Source organism: Myotis myotis, unplaced genomic scaffold (genome assembly GCF_014108235.1).
Source record: "Myotis myotis isolate mMyoMyo1 unplaced genomic scaffold, mMyoMyo1.p scaffold_m19_p_3, whole genome shotgun sequence".
Classification (NCBI taxonomy): domain Eukaryota; kingdom Metazoa; phylum Chordata; class Mammalia; order Chiroptera; family Vespertilionidae; genus Myotis; species Myotis myotis.
In genome coordinates, this window is record NW_023416335.1 from 194,092,010 (window position 1) to 194,117,449 (window position 25,440).

The 25,440-nt window shown below is 40.7% G+C and overlaps 1 protein-coding gene across 4 annotated transcripts in view; it reads right to left on the minus strand.

Moving 5' to 3' along the window:
• The window catches only part of FGD6 (FYVE, RhoGEF and PH domain containing 6), a 131,412-nt gene that overhangs the window by 33,672 nt on the left and 72,300 nt on the right, over positions 1-25,440 (minus strand). For all 4 annotated transcript variants that reach the window (XR_004965884.1, XR_004965885.1, XM_036298105.1 and 1 more), the window contains exons 7-9: positions 23,761-23,912; positions 20,089-20,245; positions 17,257-17,344 (exon numbers count right to left, since the gene is read on the minus strand). Coding sequence is in view for 2 of the 4 variants with exons in the window: in XM_036298105.1 (XP_036153998.1) it covers positions 17,257-17,344; positions 20,089-20,245; positions 23,761-23,912 (397 nt within the window). In the remaining 2 variants the exon portion in view is untranslated. The remainder of the gene's footprint in view (positions 1-17,256; positions 17,345-20,088; positions 20,246-23,760; positions 23,913-25,440) is intronic.

Consider the following 25,440-nt stretch of genomic DNA (forward strand, 5'->3'; position numbering starts at 1 on the left):
CAAAAGCAACAGTTCTTAAAGCCTCGAGGTCGCTGAAGAGTATGGAAAGGACAGCAGATTTACCTAAGTATCTGATTCAAGACAAGTTCCTATTGTGTCTTCAATGCTTGTTCTTTAATACAGAACTAAGACATTTCTCTAAACCAGTGGTCAGCAAACTCATTAGTCAACAGAGCCAAATATCAAAAGTACTTCTTCAAAATAGACTCGCCCAGGCCAAAAATCAACTTCTGCGCATGGGCCACGAAGTTTCAATTGCACTGTACACGCACCCGCACGTGGTATTTTGTGGAAGAGCCACACTCAAGGGTCCAAAGAGCTGCATGTGGCTCGCGAGCCGCCGTTTACTGACCACGGCAAGAGAGCCGGCTGGAAGATGTATTAGGAAATCCTGACCTCAGAATCACTGTGCTGAGCCTGATACGCTCCTGAGCTGCATTTTCTTTCCTTGTACTCAAACTCAGCTGCCGTCCGCCAACCTGAACTTCAGGAACAGAGTGGAAACACAAATCGGCTGAAGAGAAAACCCACCACTAAGATGTTACAAAATCATGCTATTAATCAAGGATGTAATGGGGTTAAGCTTACTCTCTTTGCCAATTTTTTTAAAAGTATCTTAAAATTCAATGTTCCGAGATTAAACTTTAAAAATTCAACTTTCCAACATATCCATCCATCCATCTGTATTTTCAGGGCATCTTGTGGCAGTGCATCCTTGTGAGAACTTTCACCTTTTCAAGGAAGACGAGACCATGATCGCCCTCAGTGAAGAATCACTCGGTGCCTCAGCTGCAGAATTAGAACATGATTGATTGCCCTGAGTCAGACGGAAGGAGCACGGAAACCACCAGCTGTCCCAGTGACTGTTACAATCCAGGTGAAACCCAGGAAAGGAGGCCAGACAGACACACCTGTATTGGTCATAGGAAATTACCATTTAGGACCTTGTACAGGAGTTTCCTTTTTAAAAAATGAGGAGAGCAGAGTAATCTACTCTATTTGCCATATTAGACGTGTATCAGTCTATGACACTTTCCTGCTTCTGCCAAACCAAACTAAGCATTTTTCAAAACTTCGCTAATAAAAATGCCTCAAATGCTACTGAGGTTAATTCTTTCAAAGAAAAAAAAGGTTGGTGCAGCATGCATGGGCACCACAAAATGTACTTTCTGGCCACCAGATGGCATCGTTGGTTAATAAAAGTTAAATAACCCCCATTATCGCCATGAGCAACCTCAAGGAACATACAAGTTTAATTTTGTTCTCATTTCTGAGGACCCAACAAATATTGTATCATGTTCCAGGTCTAAGTTTTCTAATATAAGTGCTCCTAGTAAGCCCTACCACCCCTGATTACACAGCCAATGAATAATTAACTTATAGCTGAAAGCTATTCAGTATAGTTAACCTTTCCTAAACATGAGTCATCTGTGGGAATCTGGGACTTTTTACTTCAACAATGCCCAGATTCCTGGACTGTGTGTGCGCTGTGAAATGGGAATGGCAGAGCACAGAGGAAATGAGCATACAGGACGGGTAACATTCCAAAGTCAGTTATTTTGAATTTGAGGACATGTCTTGCTTTGTATTATCCAGATTTCTTCTTTCCTCCCTAAATAATGTAATGATATCAGCAACACATACAGAATTATGGGATCCAAAGGTCCATTAAGTCTGGTCAATAAGCCTGTCTGCCAAAATCTCAAATTTTCAAAGAAGCAATAAAATATTATCCTGACTTATGAAATAAAGTATTGATTATTTTAAATACCCCAAATAAGGATCAATTGTCTAGCTGTAAGACATACCACCATATTCAAAGCAGCTTGGTGAAGTGGTCAAGAGCCCTTGCTGGGAGCAAGAAGGCAGCTTCTTGTTCTCTTAATAGTCCAGCCATGCCTAGCAGAGGCATGGGGCTTTGGCCAATTCTGTTCTGTAACATTTCCGTGTTAGTATCCTCACACACTATATAAGGCTAGACCAGATTAAAAAAACTGTAATGATTCTCATTCTAAACAAGCGGTTCTCAACCTGTGAGTCGCGACCCCTTTGGGGGTCAAATGACCCTTTCACAGGGGTCGCCGAAGACCATCGGAAAACACATATATAATTACATATTGTTTTTGTGATTAATCACTATGCTTTAATTATGTTCAATTTGTAACAATGAAATTGGGGATCGCTGCATTAGGAAGGTTGAGAACCACTGTACTAAACAATCATGAAGCATATATTTATTTTTAAATTTCTAAGATGCATTGCTCTGACCGGTGTGGCTCAGTTAGTTGGCATCATCATCCTATGCACCAAAAGGTCCTTTAATTACCGGTCAGGGCACATGCCTAGGTTGCAGGTTCGATCCCTGGTTGGGGCCCATATGGGAGGCAACCAATTGATGTTTCTCTCTCACACTGATGCTTCTCTCTCCCACTCTGTCCTCTCTCTCTAAAAATCAATAAAAAATATTAAATATTTTTAAAATTTGGTTTTTTAAACAAACAAAAAAACAAATAAATAAAAATAAAAGGTGCTCTGGTCCCCTGCTCTAATTCTCTTACTCCTTGAATATTAGTTCAGTCCTGGTCCCTAATTTGTGGCCCAGGGCTTCCTCTTATACATATATATGATGCTTATATAAAGTTAGAAAGTGACTTTTCTGGGCTCTTAGGCTCACAGATTCATTGTTTGGAAAGCAGGTGATGCCTTTCTGTGAAACAGAAAAGGCCACTTTTCCTGGGCTGATGCAGCCCCTCACCCGGGCACCCAATATGGTGAACAGAGTGCAGGCTGGACTTGGACCTCAGCTGGGAGGGCATAACCATCTGGTCGATCCTAGACTTTGATAAGCCTGGTCCTGAGGTGGCAAGCCCAGAGGACTCCAGAACCACACCCAACTCCAGAACCACACCCAATTCCAGGCTCATCCTATGGAAAAATTCTGGAGTTCTTACACGGTACAGAATTTCTCCTCAGTCCCTTTTTAGCAGGACAGACTGGCCAGGCATATCCAGAATGCCCTTGGAGGAGTCAAACCCATAGAAAATCTCCCAACAAAAGTAAATGTCCACTATTTTGACTTGGTTGAAACAAATGCTTTTCTTTCTGGACACATTTTTAAATGGTTAAGGCTGCCAATTTACCAAGTGAGGATCTCAAATGTACAAAAATGACCTGGGCATGGTTAAGCCCTACTTAAATGAGCTCTTAACCATATTTGGTCCTCACTACCCTGGTGGTTAACGAAGAGCACGTTTACGTTTATAAGTATATTTTAATACCCGAAGACCAGCAAGGTGAAGAATAAAGTAAATATAAGCACCAAGGTGAATTCAAGCTTGACCAAATTTTAATTTTGTCCAACTGGAACAGTTACTGATGCCAGCCAGGATTTTGACAAACCCTAAGAGGGAAAACTCTAGTAAGAGTCAGCTTGTTGGATCTTTGGCAAAGGAAGGCCCAGCAATAAAGGCTTCTGGCTATTTACAGTGTCAAATCTATATTGGGAGTCAGAAAAAAGAATGGCTTTGTAGTAATGTTTACGAATAGAATTCTGCCAACTTGAATAGGCAAAAACAAACGTTTTCATTAACATCTAAGTGAAACACAGAATTTCCTTTCATTATGAATGCAGGCAACAAGCCACAGTATCATCAATGATAACCAGTGACTCTGTCACCATAAAAACCACATATTGTTTTATATCACATTACAGTCATTGCAGACATCTCAAAATACTGTTTACTCTCACCACTACTTCAAAATCAGGGCAGTTATTAGATCCACCACCAGATCTTCCTATTTACTGCATTACTAAAGAAGCACATATAATACTATGTTACACTTCAAAATTATTTTAATAATTGTATTTCAGCCCACTTAGTTTCCTTTTAGTATTAAGTATTTTTTTTCTGTAATTTAAAAATTTATTCTGAGAAGAGATCCATTCATAGCTTTCACCAGATTGCCAAAGGGATCCAGGCACAAAAAAAGGTTAAGAACCCCTGCTCTACAGAGAAAGTGAGGTTTGCATTTAAAAGCTATAATTTTAAAAAAGAAAAATAAAGAATTAAAAGCTATAATTTAATAGAACAGGCTTACCTCTTAAAGTCTTTTCATATTAAAATCAGGAATATGATTTATTAAATACTATCTCTCACAATACCTTGTTCACAACTACAATTAAAAACGAATAGCAACAGAACAAGAGCTGATGTCATTACAATGAAAATTCTAAATATTATCAGTCTCCCATTTTACACCGATGGAACTGTCTCATACCAGGGCCTTTGGGTTCCCCAGAAACTAAATTCCTTGGCTAGTGTCCAGGATAGCCCCACCTCTCATCAAGTTCTGCCCTAGAGAAACTGTTAGAATGACATTTGATGTAAACAATTAGCCCTGGGTTTCAAAACTAATACCTACCCAGCAAAAGTTTTATTTTCAGTAAGGGTTTTCTTTAAAGTCATGCATTAATTTGAGCCAGATCTTTTTACCCATCTGCTTATTAGCCTATTCATAGCTCAAATTTATAACTTCAGAACACTAGAACAGATGTTTTTAATATCATATTTTCTCTCAACATCAGAAATCCTAGATTTCTAAAACATAGAGGGAGTTAATACCATACCAGAGTAAAGGCAAAGATATTACAGGAAAAGTAACCTATATATATAAAAGCCTCAGCTGACCGACTGGTAACTATGACATGCACTGACCACCAGGGGGCAGATGCTCAGCACAGGAGCGGAAAACAAAGGCATGGAAACATGGAACAGACTGATGAATCTCAGAGAGAAGGAGGAAGGGGAAAGGTAGGGAAGAGATTAACCAAAGATCTTATATGCATACTTGAGGCCTGGTGCACAGATTCATGCACTGGTGGGGTCCCTTGGCCTGGCCTGTGGGTATCAGGCTCTCCAACATCCCCTGAGGGGTCCCGAATTGCGAGAGGGCGCAGGCCAGGCCAAGGGAACCCACTGGTGAACGAATCTGTGTACCAGGCCTCTAGTATAATATGTTGTTAAAGTCATTCATAATATAACATAAATATTTTGAACAAGTGCAAAGAAACTACTTGATCCAAATTTAATCAAAGTTCAAAGGAGTGTGTTTTTTTCCCTAAGTAATAAGTGGAAACATATTTCAGAGAAATTTTTAAATTATGTTTTCATTATATTTTCTCCACCATGATCCTCACTGATTCTACCTGTTTCAACAGCAATGTAGTAACTTTCTAAATCAAAGGTTTTATCTATTGAAAAAATTTATAACACATATAACATAAAAATTCTAAAAAGATATGATAGTCATTTCTGGATGATAGAAGATGAAGAACTTTATTGTTATTATTTTTTAACTAGAGGCCCAGTGCACAAGGGGGGGGGGTGGTCCCTCAGCTCAGCCTGCACCCTTTCCAATCTGGAACCCCTCAGGGGATGTCTGACTGCCGGTTTAGGCCTGATCCAGGGAGGGCACCCAACTGCCCTCCCCTGCTGGCCCAGTCGCCCCTAACTGCTCTCCCCTGCAGGCCTGGTCACCCCTAACTGCCCTCCCCTGTCAGCCTGGTTTCCCCCAACTGCCCTCCCCTGCAGGTCTGGTCCCCCCCAACTGCCCTCCCCTGCAGGTCTGGTCCCCCCCAACTGCCCTCCCCTGCTGGCCTGGTCACCCCTAACTGCCCTCCCATGCTGGCCTGATTATCCACAACTGCCCTCCCCTGTTGGCCATCTTGTGGCTGTGGGCACCACCATCTTTGAAAGCATGGCAGTCAATTAGCATATTCCCTCCTTATTGGCTGTGGGTGCTGCCATCTTTGCAATGGTGTGAGGGTCAATTAGCACATTACCTCTTTATTAGATAGGATAATACTTACATATTTTAATAGGTACAAAAGTTTTCAAAAAAAGTGACCCTTACAAAAATAAATCCTCAAAATATACTCACTCAAACAAGTGACAAGATCAATATAACTTTTAGGAAATGAAAATGGGAAAAGCTTGGTTGGAGCCTGAATGGTTGAGCATGGGCCCAAAGAGGAGTATTGTAAGCTCATCAGGACAGGGATGACCACAAGTGTCCAGCTCAGGGCCAGTCCCTATCAATAAATATTTGTTCAGAGAGTTAGTGACTGATTAATGAAGGAGAGAATCTGGCCTTGAAGGCCAGGTTTCAGGAGAGACTAAGAAACCTACTAGAGCAAAGGAAAATAAAAGTTTGGGCAAATTTGGGTTATAAACTTCAACCTTTATACTGTGGATGTTAAGTTTTTGGTTTTATTTTTTCTATTCTAAAATAGGGACTTATTTTTACAGCATTTTTACCTTCACAGCAAAACTGAAAGGCAACAGAGATTTCCCATACACCTCCTACCCCGACACATGCATAGTCTAACCCCACCATCAACATCTCCCACTGGAGCAGATTTGTTACAAGGGATGATCCTGCAACGACACATCATAATCACCAAAATCCATAGTGTACATAAGGGTTCACTCTTAGTATTGTACATTCTATGGGTCTGGACAAATGCAAAACGATATGTATACATCATCATGATAGGACAAGTATATTTTCAACTTTCCTAATAAGCAGAATAAAAGCATATCTGCAAAATAATAATAATAATAATAATAATAATAATAATAATAATATATGTGTGTGTATATATATATATATATATATAGAGAGAGAGAGAGAGAGAGAGAGAGAGAGAGAGAGAGAGAGAGAGAGATACAGAGATAGTAATAGCTGCTCCCAGTTCCTGGCACAGAGCTCCTAAAAGACTTGTAATTTAATAAGTAATAAGAGCATTGGGAGCACCTTTTTTTCTAATAATAGGTCGTTGACCCTAGTTCTGACACAGAGCTCCTAAATCCCTTGGACTTTCCTAGGTGATAGGAGTATCTTTTGATCTAATGAGGTGAGTCTTGATGGGCTGTTGAATAGCTCCTAGATGAAGCTGGTCACCAGAAGGATCAAGCCATGATTAGCAGTTTGGAACTTTCAGCCCCACTCTCCATCCCATAGGAAAGGGAGAAGGGGTAGGAGTGGCGCTAATAGTAGATCATGTCTGCATAATGAAGCCTCATCAAAATCCCAGAATATGCCCTAGCTGGTTTGGCTCAGTGGATAGAGTGTCAGCTTGTGGACTGAAGGGGCCCAGGTTCAATTCTGGTCAGGGGCACATGCCTGGGTTGCGGGCTCGATTCCCAGAGGGGGGCGTGCGGGAGGCAGCCATTCAGTGATTCTCTCATCATTGATGTTTCTCTCTCTCTCTCTCTCCCTTCCTCTCTGAAATCAATAAAAATACGTTTAAAAAAAATGTTAAAAAAAAATAAATCCCAGAATACAGGGTTTGGTGAACTTCCAGACTGCACAGGAGGTGCGTGCCCTTCCCAGATACCCTCCCTCCCTATGTATCTATTCCACCTGGATTTTCATCCGTATCTTTTATCATATGCTTTTACAATACACTGGTAAGTGTAAAGTTTCCCTGAGCTCTGTGAGCCATTCTAGAAAATTAGGAAACCCAAGGAGGGAGTTGTGGAGACCCAGAATAACAGTTGGTTGATCAGAAATACAGGTGACAACCTGGAACGTGCAATTGGCCTCTTAAATTTGGGAGAAGAGGAAGTCTTGTGGGATTCAGCCCTTAATCTGTAGGATCTGACACTATCTTCAGGAGATAGTGTGAAAATTGAATTAAATTGCATGACACTTAGCTGGTATCAAAGAGAATTGCTCAATGGCAAGAAAAGCCACACACACCTGGTGTCCTGGAAGAGAAATGAAGTGATGATGTGTCAAGCTACCTGGGGGAGTGGTAAGAGGTAGCATGATCATTAGGAAGATATTTCCATAACCAGGCATGAGGTCAGAAAGGCCTGGCCTGGAGCATAACACAGGAAATGGAAAGAGCAGGAAGCAGAGGCAGGCAAAACTGGTCAACAGATCCTACCAGGGAGCAAAGATGAGGAAAGGGAAGTATTTCAGAGTCCTTTCGACAGTTCTGTGCCTGTGTAACTGGAAATTGTTTTGATTCTTAAAAGCAATTCACTCATCCATCCATCCAACATTTGTTAGCACCACTGCATAGGGCTTCTCAACCTTATAAACAGGAACTATGTTTGTTTCCCTAAGCCTTTCAGTTTACCAAGTCTCTGTTAATGTGCCAGTCTCTATGCCAGACACTAAATTAGGATAATAAAGACAGTCTTTACCCTGAAGAGATGATAAAGAAGAAGGAAATAAGCAGTGGTAGACAACAGTGTATGTCTATTTTCTTTCATTGCTTCCTCACTGTTGCCCTAAGATTTCCATTTCTCCTAAATCCAAATAGGTTCTGGGACCCACACATTTTAAAGAGTGTGAATAGATCAACTGGCCAAGATCTGACTAGATCAACTGGCCTTGAGTAGCCAATATAAAGGTAAAATTTGTAAGTTTTTCTGCTTACATTTACTTTTTTGGTTTGTTTTTAGAATTCTAATCTAAGCATTCCATTATACATCATATACTTTTTCTTTGATCCTATTCTGGGTTGACTTGAAAAAAAAAAAAAGACAAGTTTTTAATACAATGAAGAAATCGGTAGCCTAAATAAAACACTCACTAATAAAACGCAAATTATGTCCTGAAGAAAACATGCAAGACAATAGGATGGTTGTTTGAATTGTATGAGCAGAACTGCTATCTGGGAATTTCCACTCCCCTTTTCCTAAGAAGATTCCAAAAGTAACTATTCTATCTTATCAGTTTCATCTCTGTCTTCCCCTCCCAAGAAACCAAGCAGCACAAATCTACTTACACTGAGTCAGACAGGAATCCTTCCCCTTCTCTGCCTTAAACTCATTAATAAATTAAAGTTTTCAGGGGGTGCCTCAAATAGTCTCTCACTTCTCCTCTCTGCTCCAGTATATTCTGTGCACTTGAAATTACTCCAAATTCTAAAATGGAAATAAAAGTACTTACCTCACAAGATTGTTCCGAGGATTAAGTCACTGAGCTTATTTATCCAAAGATGAAGACTGAGTTAATTAACATGTTTAAATAGATGCAAACTTTAGGCTTAAAATCCAATTTCTAAAAATCTAAGTGAATAGACAGGGGCACTTGGATAGCAGAAATATCGTACAAAAGTAGGGAGCAATTAGAATATCACAAAAGATGAGTATTGAAAATCAGAATTTTGAATAAAAATTAAACAAACCCTTAATATCAACCCCTATGCTTCCTTGGGCTTAAATGATCATAGGTGCTTCAACTCATACTAAATGTCCTTAGGCAGGACACTTCACCTCTCTGGGTGTGTCTTTCATTTAGAAGAGAACTCTCTAAAATTCTCTCTCAATGTTGTCCTTTAGGCTAGTGATGTTTTGATTAAAGGGATGTTGTAAACCTAGCTTAAAACCAACCAAAATTATTTCCTGAACAACTTCTACGGTATCCAAAATGGACCCAGATATACTGGGGTACACTAAATTATTAGTAAAAGATTCACTCTTTGACCTCAAAAAGTTTATAATTAAATTAGGAACTAAATATTCAAATAGTAGGAATATCATCAAATTCACAAGGCATCAAATAAGAATTTACTAAGTCACACTGTACTGATACTAAGGGTCAAGGAGAACTGGAGTAATCAGTTCTTCAGTAATCAGGCTTCAAAGGGAATGGAGGACTTCAGCTCAGGCTTGGTGGAAGAGAAGAATTTGAATCAATGGGAGAAAAGGCATAAAACTATGTTCTTTCTTTGACTTTAGTCCTGACTTTTCGACTCTGAACAAGCTATTTATCACCTTTATCTTTCAATAAGTCCGTAATTACTATGGGTTTACTCTATATAAGGTAATGTGCATCATTTAAATAACAAAGATTTTCCAATTTAAGAAAGAGGAAAACAGCTTTAAGATTAAACAAGGGATAGCACAAAACTAAAAGTAACCCCAAACTCACATTATACTGGTTATAAAACAAGTAACATCTGTTCTCTTAAAGAGGATTTTTAAACTTGCTTTTGCTATTCTACCATTAATCATTAAAAATCAAACTCACTGTGAAACCTTAATTAAATAAAATGTGTAACAATTTTACTTACATCAGTCATAATGTGGGAAAAAATATTTTCACATAAAAATTTCATAACCTTGCTCCATCATTCTTGCAAATCATAGCTTTTAAAACCACACTTGTCTTTTGCCACTAAAAACAAGACTTCATTTGACAGCTGTAGAAATAGCCTACCCATTCAATAGCTCGTTTATGATACAGCAATGAATTTATCTAGCAAAAACACAACACATGCATGGGCACTTCCTTTTATCCTGTGTCGTCCAAACACAGAGGAAAGAAAAGTACAGATGGACAGGATATCCTCAAATTATTTGGTTTGCTTTAGGTCATCCCAGAGAAACACCTAGAGTCCAATTCACAGTTAGAAATTCAAATTAAGTAGAAACATCTAAGGAAGCAAGTCCTGGGGCTGAAAGGCAAGGCCTTCCTTATCAGCAGTTTGTTCTTCACTAGGCCAGCTTGGAAGGCAGAAAGCCTTTGCCTAAGGGAAATTGGGAAATCCTGGCTTTCCAGGATTCACCTACTTCAATCAATTCAGCCCTAGGTTTAAGAGAAAAAGACTAGATTAAGGGTAAAAGCATGCACTCCAAGCACTGATAGCATCCAAGGACCTCTATTTATATAAAAAATCTATTTATATAAAATTACAACAGATAAATCCATTAAAAAGAAAAAAAATTACAACAGATTGAATTTAGAGTAGTGGTAGCATTTTAGTATTCTTGTCCATTTTGACCCAATTCTTAAGGCACATTATGTATATTAAGTCACTACACATTCATAAAATACTCCTGAGGACCTAGTAGTATGTATTGGATATTATGCTTGGTACTGAGACCTCACTAACTTTTTTGTGATACCAAACCACTTAAACTCTAAAAAGCTGTTATCTTATCTATATAAATAATATATTGTGATGGTTATGGTGTTATAGAATAGCCAGAAGCTAGGAAAATTCCAGGGCTAGCAAAATAGTGAAACTGAGACAGATAAACAGTAGTTTGCAGCCACTAAGTAAATCCCCAATTCCCTAAATGAGGGGTCCTCAAACTACGGCCTATGGGCCACATGCAAATACAAATATTGAATTTGTTCCCATTTTGTTTTTTAACTTCAAAATAAGATATGTGCAGTGTGCATAGGAATTTGTTCATAGTTTATTTTAAACTATAGTCCGGCCCTCCAACGGTCTGAGGGACAGTGAACTGGCCCCCTGTTTAAAAAGTTTGAGGACCCCTGCCCTAAACCAAGGACACTTATGAGTAAATAGTTTGCACTTCTCCCCAACCAGAGGTAAATGGTTTAAATCCTCCTCCTCAGAGAGGCAGATAACAGAAATCCAATTAAGTGTCATTTGCCAACCACACCCAAGGGCAAATTAAGAAAATAAATTTCATTTTGGTACATCATAAAGCTGATGAATATTCTATTGATCTACCCCTAAGACTTCCTTTATCACCCAGCTTTTAAAGGCCCTGAAAATGAAGGTCCCAGGGCACTCTCCCTTCAGGAAGCACCACACCTGTGCCACTCCCTTCCCACTCTCCTTCCCGCACAGGCACATATCCCCTAACCTCTAAGGCAGTGGTTCTCAACCTGTGGGTTTCGACCCTTTCACAAGGGTCGGTCGCCTAAGACCATCAGAAAACACATATATAATTACATATTGTTTTTGTGATTAATCACTATGCTTTAATTATGTTCAATTTGTAACAATGAAATTGGGGGTCACCACAACATGAGGAACTGTATGAAAGGGTCGCGGCATTAGGAAGGTTGAGAACCACTGCAGGGGATCCCATGAGACCTGCAAGTGTTGTAGGCAGTTAGACAGATCTGAGCAGAGCAAGGGTGATGGGCCAGGTACATAAGGTCACCAGGGTGGAAGAGCATCAGGTGCCTAGCAAAGAACCATCAATTGTAGGATGGGATCTCCATCCCAGGGTGACTTTTCCTCCCCAGCATATCAATGGTCATGCAGTTGGATTCCCTGACCTTTCCTCCTTAGAGATAACATCTATGCCTCAGTTGTATTTCAGCTCCAGGCCCAAATAAGCTATCAAACCAGTCACCTCTGACTGTCAGGACCAGCTGCATTGAAAAATGACTCCCTGCCCCAGTGATGACCAATCAGTGGAGACCACAACCCTGAAAGGACACACCTGGAAAACTGCTGAATATTCTTTTGAAATCTTCCCTGGGACTTCCCTTAAAATCTCCACCCTTGCCTGGCCGGCGTGCCTCAGTGGCTGAGTATCGGCCTATGAACCAGGAGGTCACGGTTCAATTCTTGGTCAGGTCACAACCTGGCTTGCGGGCTCAATACCCAGTGTGGGGTGTGCTGGAGGCAGTCGATCAATGAGTCTTTCTCATTATTGATTTTTCTATCTCCCACTCCCTCTCCCTTCCTCGCTGAAATTAATAAAAATATTTTTTTAAAAATATCCACCCTTAAAACCCTAGTGCCCTAGCTGGTTTGGCTCAGTGGATAGAGCGTTGGCCTGCGAACCAAAGGGTCTGATTCTGCTCAAGGGCCTGTACCTCAGTTTCGGGATCCTCCCCAGCGTTGGCCCTTTTTGGCTTAAAAATCTGCCATCGAGGCTCACATTGATATTTCTCTCTGTCTTTCCCTCTCTCTTGCCCTATCTCTAAAATTCAATGGAAAAATATCCTCAAGTAAGGATTAAAAAACAAAACAAAAAACAACAACAATAAAAACGTTAAAACCCTAGGGCTAGGACCCAGAGTTCTCCTTCTTGGGAGCATGCCATAGATCTTTCCTTCTCTTCTCTTTCCTTCCCTTACACCTCCCAGCCCCAGGCACATTAACACTAGCTTCCTCACTCACAAGCTTCAAAGGCCCTTTTCTTTACCTCTATAAATTGTTTATAGAGGTAAACAATTTTTTTTACCTAAGCCCATTTCTTTTAGGAATTATTTTTTCTACCTCTATGATTTACCAAATAAATGTTCTCTTACAGGGTGGGTCTTGGCTCTGAATTCTTTCCTAGCCAGAACCCAAGTACCGAGGTTGCTGAACCCAAGTTTGACCTGACCCCACCTGTCAGATACCTGGTGCAGTTCCCGCCCACCCACCACTTACAACACAACCAGGGGAGATATGCTCCTTGTTTCACTGTCCTATGTTTTTGCTGAGGTCAATAAATTCTTGCTCTCTTTGTCTCCCGATTGAAATCTTTCCCTCAAGAAGATAAGAACCCAGGTCTCATCCTCTCCACAGTAACAATGGTGAAGATTTAATGAGTAAACCAGTGGTTCTCAACCCTCCTAATGCCGCGACCCTTTAATACAGTTCCTCATGTTGTGGTGACTTCCAACCATAAAATTACTTTCGTTGCTACTTTATAACTGCAATTTTGCTACTGTTATGAATCGTAATGTAAATATCTGATATGCAGGATGTATTTTCATTGTTACAAAATGAACATAATTAAAGCATAGTGATTAATCACAAAACCAGTATGTAATTATATATGTGTTTTCTGATGGTCTTAGGCGACCCCTGTGAAAGGGTCGTTCGACCCCCAAAGGAGTCACGACCCACAGGTTGAGAACTGCTGCAGACTCAGGGGGCACACTCAGGGGGCTTTTGCATATGAAAGGCCTGGCCCTTTGCAATCTGAATATAAAGTCCTCAGATGTGTGCTTTCACTCAAATCAGAGCTTTTTGAAAATTTTCTCCACACCCCCCCACCCCCCATCTTTTACTATTAGAGTGGAAAGTAAACAGGCACAGCCCTGTGATGTTGACACTCACAATCAAGCAGAAGGTATAGACCAGCCATGGGCAAACTACAGCCTGCGGATCCGGCCCGTTTGAAATGAATAAAACTAAAAAAAAAAAAGACCGTACCCTTTTATGAAATGATGTTTACTTTGAATTTATATTAATTCACACAAACACTCCATCCATGCTTTTGTTCCGGCCCTCCGGTCCAGTTAAAGAACCCATTGTGGCCCTGGAGTCAAAAAGTTTGCCCACCCCTGGTATAGACAATGACCACTCAAAGGATGATGATAATGAAGATGTTGATGGTGATAAGGACACTGCTGCTACTAAGTACTAATAGCAGTGAGGGCTTATTTAGGACACACTCACCAAAGCAACATTCTCCTTATAACAGGGTGCGGAATGTTTTTTCGGCCGAGGGCCATTTGGATATCTATAACATCATTTGCAGGCCTTACAAAATTATCAACTTAAAAATGAGTCTGCTGGAGAGAAACCAAGATGGCGGCATAGGTAAACACCAGAAATTGCTGCCTCGCACAACCACTTCAAAAATACAACTACAAGACAAAACAGACATCATCCAGAACCACAGGAAAGCTGGCCGAGTGGAAATTCTACAACTAGAAGGAAAGAGAAAAGCACACTGAGACTCAGAGGAGCTGCGGAAGTAAAGTGCAGTGGTACAGAGGCGCACGTGGAAAGGGCTGGCAACTGAGGACACGGTTGTCTTTTTCCATCGGGAGGGAGTCTCAAAATCCCGACTGCACTGAACTGCAGTTCCGGCCGAGTCTCTGGGGACCCAGACTCATACAGGGAGAAACTGGACTGTCTGGCATCGATTGGAACTTGAGGGCGGTTTTCTCTCAGAGGTGCTTGCAGCGATTACTGGGACACTGAGACACAGGGCCTCTTAGGGCAGGACTGAGGAGCAGCCATAGCTGTGTGCAGAGGCTTTTGCATATGAAAGGCCTGGCCCTTTGCAATCTGAAAATTACCTAACAAATTGCAGCTGGGTCAGAGAGACCCAGAACTTCCAAAAGAAGCCCCAAGACCCCACAGCAGCTTGCACTACTTCACAGCTGGGCCTCATCTGGGCACCTCCAAACCCCAAACAAAGAAGAGGAATCTGCAGAACTCTCCATAGCTCCTGCTGGGTAGCCTCAGGCAGAGGCTAAATTAGCACCTCCTTAGAAACAAGAGCCAGTGTACCCAGTGGTCAGAGTGGGATCATCCAGATTACAACTCCTCACATCCATAAGGGACACACTCAGGGGGCAGACTCAGTGAGCACCAAAGCCCCACTGAAGCAAGTCTTGCCCCAGGAGGGTGTCTCCAGCACAGAAGTTCTTCCACTGCAGACACAGCTGATTCTCACAGCCAATTGGCCTGGAGGTCAATTCCTCCCAGTGATACCTACAACAATCAAGACTTAACTACAACAAGACTGTGCACAAAGCCCACAAAGGGGTGCACCAAGAGTGTCCACCTCAGGTAATTGGGGAGGCTGAGCCACTGGGCCCTATAGGACACCTAGCACAGAAAGCCACTCTATCAACACAGGGAAGCAGCCAAAATGCGGAGACAAAGAAACAGGTCACAAATGACAGAAATGGAGGAAAGCAAACTACTGGATATAGAGTTCAAAACCACACTTTTGAGGTTTTTCAAGAATTTTCTAGAAACCGCCGGTAAATTTAGTGAGCCCCTCAAGAAATCTAGTGAAACCCTTGAGGTTATGAAAAAGGACCAACTAGAAATTAAGCATACACTGACTAAAATAAAGAATATTATAGAGAGTTCCAACAGCAGACTAGAGGATCACAAGAATCAAGTCAAAGATTTGAAATACGAAGAAGCAAAAAACACCCAACCAGAAAAACAAAAAGAAAAATGAATCCAAAAATATGGGACAACTTCAAGCATACCAACATCCGAATTATGGGGGTGCCAGAAGAAGAGAAAGAGCAAGATATTGAAAACCTATTTGGAGAAATAATGACAGAAAACATCCCCTACCTGGTGAAAGAAAGAGACTTACAAGTCCAGGAAGTGCAGAGAACCCCAAACAAAAGGAATCCAAAGAGGACCACACCAAGACACATCATCATTAAAATGCCAAGAGCAAAAGACAAAGAGAGAATCTTAAAAGCAGCAAGAGAAAGAAAGTCAGTTACCTATAAGGGAGTACCCATACAACTGTCAGCTGACTTCTCAACAGAAACTTTGCAGGCCAGAAGGGAGTGGCAAGAAATATTCAAAGTGATGAATGCCAGGAACCTACAACCAAGATTACTTTATCCACCAAAGCTATCATTCAGAATTGAAGGTCAGATAAAGAGTTTCATAGATAAGGAAAAGCTAAAGGAGTTCATCACCACCAAACCAGTATTAAATGCTGAAAGGTATCCTTTAAGAAGAGGAAGAAGAAGAAAAAGGTACAGATACAAATTATGAACAACAAATACACATCTATCAACAAGTGAATCTAAAAATCAAGTGAATAAATAATCTGATGAACAGAATAAACTGGTGAATATAATAGAATCTGGGGCATAGAAAGGGAATGGACTGACTATTCTTGGGGGGGGGGGAAGGAGTGTGGGGGTGCGGGAAGAGACTGGACAAAAATCGTACACCTATGGATGAGGACAATGGGGGCGGGGGTAAGGGCAGAGGGTGGGGTGGGAACCGGGTGGAGGGAGCTATGGGGGAAAAAAAGAGGAACAACTGTAATAATCTGAACAATAAAGATTTAATTAAAAAAAAAATGAGTCTGCTGCCCTGACCAGTTTGGCTCAATGGATAGAGCCTCAGCCTGCAGACTGAAGGGTTCAATTATGGTCAGGGGCATATACCTTGGTTGCGGGCACATCCCGAGTAGGGGGCATGCAGGAGGCAGCTGATCGGTGTTTCTCTCTCATCAATGTTTCTAACTCTCTATCCCTCTCCCTTCCTCTCTGTAAAAAAATCAATAAAATATATATTTTTTAAAAAATGAGTCTGCTATATTTGGTCAAATATTTAATTAACTTACCCCTGATGCCTTGGCAGGGCCTTAGATGGCCTGCAGGCTTGGATGTTTCCAACCCCTGCCTTATTACAACCTTCTGAAGTGCCTGAGGCTATGATAGTTGATTTAAATATATGTGGGAATAACCCTCTAACCTCCTTGTTGAGTGGCTGGGATAGTACCTTCCTTGTGGTTAATATTAATCAGGTAAAATGATGCAGGGTTGAAGGAATGGTATGGTAAAAGAAGTTCTAAGCAAAAGGAATATAAATGCCCAAGGCAGACAATGCACACAGGGATCACCAAAGAACTAAGGTTCAAGCAATGTACATGCAGGGTTCGAAGCAATCTATAAATCCGTATATTAGGTATAGGGGTGACTGGAGTGATAGAAAAAGAGAGGTAAACTGCCAGAGACGCCCACCTGTTAGCAGCAGCCTGTACTGGGGGATCCTCTGAACTGGCTTGAGCAGGTAGTGCTTGAGGGCCAGATTAGCACAGCGTGGGCTCATCTGAAAGGAAAAGGCATCCAATATAAACACAAGCATTTTTCTAAGAAGCAGGACCAGATTCAGGTGCCAAGGAAGGCAAATTTTAAATAGCCAGCAGCTCTAGGAGGGAATTCACAGAGAAATTCCCTTTATTTTAAGCTGTACCTATGATGCTGAGAGTGAAACTATAGCCAATTCATTACGTAGTCCACCCTCTCCCATAGGTTAATAAGTCTCTCAAATCACTGACTCAGGGAAAACGTGTTCACAGCCCTCACATACAGAGAGTGGTGGCTGCATGTTAGGCCAATTTAGAGCCCATCCTACTCAGCAGCTGCCACTGAGACCCTACCAGTGCATGAATTTCGTGCACTGGGCCTCTAGTGCAGTGGTTCTCAAACTGTGGGTCACGACCCCTTTGGCTGTCAAATGACCCTTTCACAGGGGTCGCCTAAGACCATCCTGCATATCAGATATTTACATTACGATTCATAACAGTAGCAACATTACAGTTATGAAGTAGCAACGAAAATAATTTTATGGTTGGGTCACATGAGGAACTGTATTTAAAGGTCCAGAAGGTTGAGAACCATTGCTCTAGTGTATTCATAAACATAAACAAAACCTTTGAACAAGAATACAATGCATGTCCCCCAAAGTAAGTTGGCAGAAATAAACCTACTGGGAAATGGATTCAAATAATAGTCAGAGCCTATCAATATACTCATAATAACAATGGTTCATACTGCAGAGAATTGCAGAAATTAAAGATCACCTGAAAAGTAGCCTTGCTAAGCATCCTTTCTTTAATAATTCTGAAGAATGTAAAACTTTCTTACATGATTGGCTATAAGAGACAGCCCCCAAATCACAGTGGATACAGAAACATTTGATTCAGAACCATTCTGACTTGACTGCAAGGACATTTGATTCTTCCTTTAAAGCTCTTTTCTTGGTGTGTACAACAGACACTTCTGTCCATTCCTAAGCCCCACCCCATTTTCCAACACAGTTATTTACTGTGAGTTGGCATCACAATGGCCAAGTGAAAATGTCCCTCATCCAAAGATATCCTGCACTTCTTATACAGATCAGGTGGATGGGGAAGAGGTTTTTTTCTGCTTTTTTTCCCCCCAGATTTGTTCAGATTGTTTTATTTTTTTCTAAATATGCACCTCCAAGCTCTGGTACACAAAATAATTCTGAAATTATATGATAATGCATGTTAAGAAAGCATCTATCATGCAAGCACCATTAACCCAAACAGCTAACTTTCCCATCTTATGGTGTGTTTTTCTCTGCTAAAGCAATGGAACTACTCCTTGAACCCGATGAAAACCTGGGTCAATTATCAGTTCCATAACTATGTACATCACACTTCCTTTCTTAATAGTGTGAAGACATTAGCAGAGAGGTAAAAAGGAAGTAAAAAAAGACTACGAACAATTTTAAAGTTTAATTATCTGTATGTGTTTTTTAAAGCACACATGCTACTAATTTAAAGTAAATTTAATTCTACACAGCCTTGTTTTTTTAAAAAATTGTGTTGCCTTACAATGCCGTTTGAAACCTGCAAAGTACATTAGAAGCAAGAAAGAAAAGGGAATGGCTGGTTTTCATTTGAATTGTTTTTTGATAAAACTGTATTTGGTAAATATTTTACAGACTAAAAATTAACATATGACCTGGTTATTTTCTTGCCTACTGTACAAATTAGAAACCAGCAGTATCCTTTTTTTCCTAAGGAGCTCCTTTTATTATTTTTTAATTTGTATTTAATGATGAGAGAGAGAGAGAGAGAGAGAGAGATCTGTTCTTCCACGTATCCATGCATCCTCTGGTTGATTCTTGTATGTGCCCTGACCAGAAATCAAACCAGCAACCTTGGTATATCGGGACAACACTCCCACCAATTGAGTTACCCATTCAGGGCAAAATCAGCAATATCCTAATACAGCTAAAATTTTTCTATTTTTGTGCGACTGGAATTCACTAAAATTTTTAGTTTCAAAGCAGAGACATAATCACTAAAGCATATAGTAATTTTACCTAAAATTAGGGGAGAAGACTTAAGTAAAACTGTAGTTAAAAATTATTTTTTTTAAAAGAAGCATTATATCAGTTTATAACAAACCAAATCAGGCTTGTACCCTCACAGCTTTGAGACAAAACACAAAGCTTTGGCAATAAAAATACTATTCATTTTTCTTAACAGTGACACTAAAACTATGTTATTTATTTATCTAAAGGGAAAAAATTATATTTCCATCCATGATTATAGATTAGTTGTTATAAGAATAAAGGGAAAAGTTTAGTTAAAAATAAGAAGTGTTCTCTAGAGTAGTCAAATTCACAGAGACAGAAAGTAGAATGCCAGGGGCTGAGGAAGCAGAGAATGGGGAGTTAGTGGTTGTTTAATGGGTATAGCTTCAGTTTTGCAGATGAAAACAGTTCTGGAGGTTGGTTGCATAACAAGATGAATGTACACTTGAAAATGGTTAAGAGGGTTAAGTTTCATTTTTTGAATATTTTACCACACACACAAAAAAAGAGACTTTAAAATATTCAAATGTGCAATAACAGATTTCCAAAATTAAATCTTGTAGAACTGCTTGAGTTCTATTGAATTTGTTCAACTCCCTCTATGATTTTGAAGGGATTATATTTTAATATCTTTCTGTTTGCAAGGTTTATTTTCAATGACTGCAGATTAAAACTTTAAAGCAAACAAACAAAAGCTCAACATTAGATGGTAGCAAAAATACCTCAAATTCTCTAACAACAGCAGCGAAACCTGGGTTTTTCTTGCACTGCTCATCCAGCAAAGCTATATTCTTATCAAATTCTTTGATGTATGTGGAATACATTTTTAGATATGGCCCCTTCTTTACAAAGATATCAGCAATTCTTTGTTGTTCTGTCCTAAAGATAAAGAGATACACAAAAATATTAAGTCATTAATGTATCCAAAACATGTCCAATGAGTAGAGTCCCATATTCAAGCATCAGCTTATCTCTTTACTCTTCTTGTGAGACATATCCCCAAATGGCTACTCTTCACCATTTCCACTGCCAACATCACATTTTGCCAGGATTCTGCCAACAAGATGGTCTCCCTGCTTCTACCATGCCATTTTTATGCAGCCAGAATATAAAAACATGCATCATGTGACTTCCAATAATCTCCTTGGCTCTAGCAGAAAAATAAACTTGTCTGAGAGGCTTACAAAGCCCCACAGGTGCCACTGCTCGTACTCTGCTGACCCATCTTACCCTTCTCTTCCTCTTTCTCTTTACTCTCCAGCCACATTGGCTTTCTTCATAGTCTTTTGACACAGAGAATCCATAACCACTGTCAAAACTTGTATTAAAGGTTTCACAAGCCTGGAGATATGGAACCCAGTCTGGCCGCTCCTTTTTGGTCAGATGTCATTTTCAATGTGCTGCCTTCTTAGAGGGCCTTCCTTAACCACCCAATCTTCATTCACTAACACATGATCCTATTTTACATATATGCAGATCAGAAACTGCTTCTAACTAGTTTTTTTTTGGTGTGTGTGTGTGTTTTTGTATGTTTGTCTTGTGCTTCCCTTACTAAAATGTTTGCTCCATGAGAGTAAGAGACCTGTATGTTTTGTGTGCTGTGATATGCCTGGCATGCTTAGAGTGCTGATTAGCACATAATAGGTACTCAAAACTTGTTGAACACAGAAATGAAAGGTTTCATCATTGTTACTGAAAGCCAGTATAAAATAAATGTTATTTCAGAAAGTCTATTAACACCAAAGAATGTCTTGATTTAAAAACCTTAAAGAAAAATCTACACTAATAAAAGAGAAACATGGTAATTGGCGTATGACCGCTACCCTTTTCATTGGCTAATCAGCGAGATATGCAAATTAACTGTCAGCCAAGATGGCGGCCGGCAGCCAGGCAGCTTGAAACTAACATGGGGCTTGCTTGCCTCAGTGACGGAGGAAACCAACGTTCCCCGCCTGCGGCTGCAGGCCTCTGAGCCTGCAGTTTCAAACATTGTAACAGATACCGCGGGACTTCAGCCAGCAGATTCGCAACATTGTACGCAAAGGCCAGAAACCTACTTTCAGCCCGGAGGCCTAAGAGCTGGAGCCAAGCCTCAAGCTGAAGCTGGCCCAGAATAAAAAAAAAAGAAAAGAAAAAAAGGAGCGGTTGGGAACTTCAGTCACCCCCAGCCTGAAAACAGCCCTCAACCCCTCACCCAGACTGGCCAGGCACCCCAGTGGGGACCCCCACCCTGAATGGTGTGTGACCAGCTGCAAACAGCCATCATCCCCTCACCCAGGCTGGCCAGGCACCCCAGTGGAGACCCCCAACCTGATCCAGGACACCCTTCAGGGCAAACCAGCTGGCCCCACCCATGCACCAGGCCTCTACCCTATATAGTAAAAGGGTAATATGCCTCCCGGCACCGGGATCAGCGTGACAGGGGGCAGCGCCCAAACCCCCTGATCGCCCTGCGGCTCTGTGTGTGACAGGGGGCGGGGCCACAACCTCCCTATCCATCCTGCTCAAGTCACCCCAATCCCCTGAGCAGCCCTGTTCTGTGCCTGATAGGTGGGAGCTCCCCAAACCGCCCCCCACGGGCCCTGCTCTGTGTGTGACGGGTAGAGCCATAACCTCCCCATCAGCCCTGCCCTGAGTGTGAGAGTGGCGGCGCCCCAACCCCCTGATTGGCCCTGCTCTGTGGGTGATAGAGGGCGGTGCCCCAACCCCCTGATGGGCCCTGCTCTGTGTGTGACAGGGGGCGGTGCCCCAACTCCCCTATCGCCCCTACTCTGTGCGTGACAGGAGGCAGTGCCCCAACCCCCCTGATTGGCCCTGCTCTGTGCATGACAGGGGGTGGCGCCGCAACCTCCCCATCGACCCTGCCTTGAGTGTGACAGGGGGCGGTGCCCCAACCCCCCAATCGGCCCTACCCTGATCGTGACTGAGGGTGGCATCACAACCTCCCAATCTCCCTGCTCTGTGCATGACAGGGGGCGGCGCCCCAACTCCCCAATCGGCCCTGCTCTGAGCCCAACCAGGGGCTGCACCTAGGGATTGGGCCTGCTCTCTGCCACCCAGGAGCAGGCCTAAGCCAGCAGGTCGTTATCTCCCGAGGGGTCCCACACTGCGAGAGGGCACAGGCTGGGCTGAGGGACCCCCCCCTCCCCCCTGAGTGCACAAATTTTTGTGCACCGGGCCTCTAGTATTTTAATAGGTAGGATATATCTTATTCCTTGTTAGTAATAAATATAGCTTTTGCCAGAGTTGTTGTTCTAGTTGTCCCTTAAGTTAGTCTGTCTCTTAGGGATGCTTAATATTTTAACATAGAACATCTATAGATCTAAACCTGAGAAAACTTTAGTACAAGTAAAAAAGATATTTAAGTTTCTACTGCTTGCATAAATATGCACATCCTAGGTCACTTCAGATTATTTTAAAGCCAATTTTTATAAGAATGATTAAGTATGTACAGTAGCTATTTAAATACACTTTCTTTCTACTATGACTTTAAAAACTACCTTTTAGTCATTCCTCAGACATTAACTTTGCTTTATACTTGTAAACTGCTGCTAAGTATTAATTGCTTATTTAGCATAGTTTCACAAACAAGCAGAGACATGATATTTCTAAAATAGGCAGTGGTATTTTTCTGGATTATACATAAAGAGAGTTTAGAGGGAAATTGTGATCATGAAAGTATGTGATACTGTTTTGCTATTCAAATCATTGTGGGTTCCCTATGGATTTCAACAATAAATTCAATCCCTTAGACCAGGGGTGGGCAAACTTTTTGACTTGAGGGCCACAATGGGTTCTTAAACTGGACCGGAGGGCCGGAACAAAGGCATGGATGGAGTGTTTGTGTGAACTAATATAAATTCAAAGTAAACATCATTACATAAAAGGGTACGGTCTTTTTTTTTTTTTAGTTTTATTCATTTCAAACGGGCTGGATCCGGCCCGCGGGCCATAGTTTGCCCACGGCTGCCTTAGACCAAACTTTCAACATATTTCTGAAGCTGTCACCAAAGTTTCTATACCCAATGGAAGCTCTTGACTATTTGGTATCCTTTACCTGTCCTGAAATCTACATCATCTACAATGATGTCAGACACATGCAAATTTTCTAAACCAACCAACCAACCAACCAACCAACCAAATCATCAGTTTATCTCAGTGAATGGCCTCTTTTCCAAAACACAAGGAAATTTCATGACTTGAAGCTCCAGAACAGATATATAAAAAATTAAAAAAACTGTTTTCCAATGTGAAAATATCAACTAAACAATCTCAAAAATCTTCATTATCAAAGGTGACCTATAAAAAGTTAAATTGGCTGATTATGGGCCCTTCTGGCTTACAGCTTCATCTAAAATTGGAAACCCTAGGAAAGCAGGTCAGCTCATTTTTACCAGTTTGACACTCTCTCCTCTAGTTCCTTCAGGAGATCCCGGTTGAGCTCGTACAGCTGAGGCAAGTAGTATAGTATCTGATTTAGGATCCGGTCCTCAATCACTGGTTTCCCAAGTTGTCTGGAAGCATGAGCAACAGCATCCCGGAAATCCTATTACAGTTCAGAGGAGAAAAACAATACAGGTATACATATAACCTGAAAAAACTTTTCCCCCTAGTCACTGTATTCCCTAAAACAACAAAATTGCAAAACTGTGTTCCCCTTGTAGAATTAGAAGTTGAAAAATATCCACTTCCTTCTATCCCACTTACCTAGAGAGTTTTGTTGTTTTGTTTTTTTTAATACAAAGTGACTGGGGTAGATACTTGCTTTTAAAGCAGTCTGTGTGATATTGCTCTTAAATCTTTTGGTTTGCTCTCCAGTTATACTCAAGGGCATGTTCAGAAACTGTATGGCAACTCTAAGTAGAGTCTAAAATTATTCCAATACTGCAATATGAACACAATCTATTTTAAAGGCCTCCAGGAAATCTTAGCTAAATTTATCCTGGAAGAATCCCTTTGTCTACTTTCAGTAATCACTTCCCAACAACTGGAGCATTCTAGGTGAAGCATGTGAAGGATGACACATTCTTGATAATCAGAGAGTACTGGATCTATGACCTCCCTCACTCTTGGTTTACTGTACCTCCTTGAGCTACCTTCATTTTCCTCATCTTTTTCATTATTAATAACGCCAAATAAAAATGCATTTAATCTGTACCAAAGTTATTTGAACAAAATGATTTTCTTACAAAAAGGTTTCATTTTATTGGACATTTTTCATTCATTGGTTAAAAGAAAAAAAATTAAACTGTCCAGAATAGTATATCAGAGGGAAATCTAGGTATGATTGAGGCAGAAAAATGAAGTTTCTGAAGAAAACCAGTGACAGTCTCTTAACAATGAATGTAATATGTTCTTTCTAGGTTGCTTTTGTTTTTGTTTTTCAGGGAGGGAAGGACAATATGCCTAGCTAAAAAAATGCTTTCTCTTCAGATTCCTTTTCAGCTAGGGATGGCCATATGACCCATCTAATTCTAGCTACTGAGATACAGATGAAAATTTCTGAGAGGGGCCACAGGAAAATCTTTCTGTTCACCTTCTAAATTCTGTCATATTTAGGATAACAGATAATTTGTTAAATTGAGGAGTACTTCATTTAGGTATAAATTGCATATTATCTAACAGATAACATTTAGAATTTGAAGTCTGATTTTTTTGTCACTATTGTTTAGTTTCAGTATATATACAGTTTACATAGAAATTAACTGGTATGTGTCTAGATTTCACTATCCCTGGAGGGTAGACCTCAAGATATAAGTAAAACAATAGTGGGATCTTTTCCACAATCCTGAGGATTCAAAAACAAATACTGTTTCTTCTTAGAAACAATAGGTTTAATTTAAACCTTAAAGCAATGGTTGAATAAACCAGACTCCTATCAGACTTTATCTTCCGTTGCCTTTATTTCCACCTCCTTTCCATTCAGCGATACACTGGGCCAATCAAATAAACAAACAGACAAACAAACAAAAAAATACTGATTTTCCCCCTGAGCCCTTCAACACCTTCCTCCAACGTACATATAACCTCATATGTAATTTAAAAGTACTTAAAAGGATTCCTTTTCTAAGGTA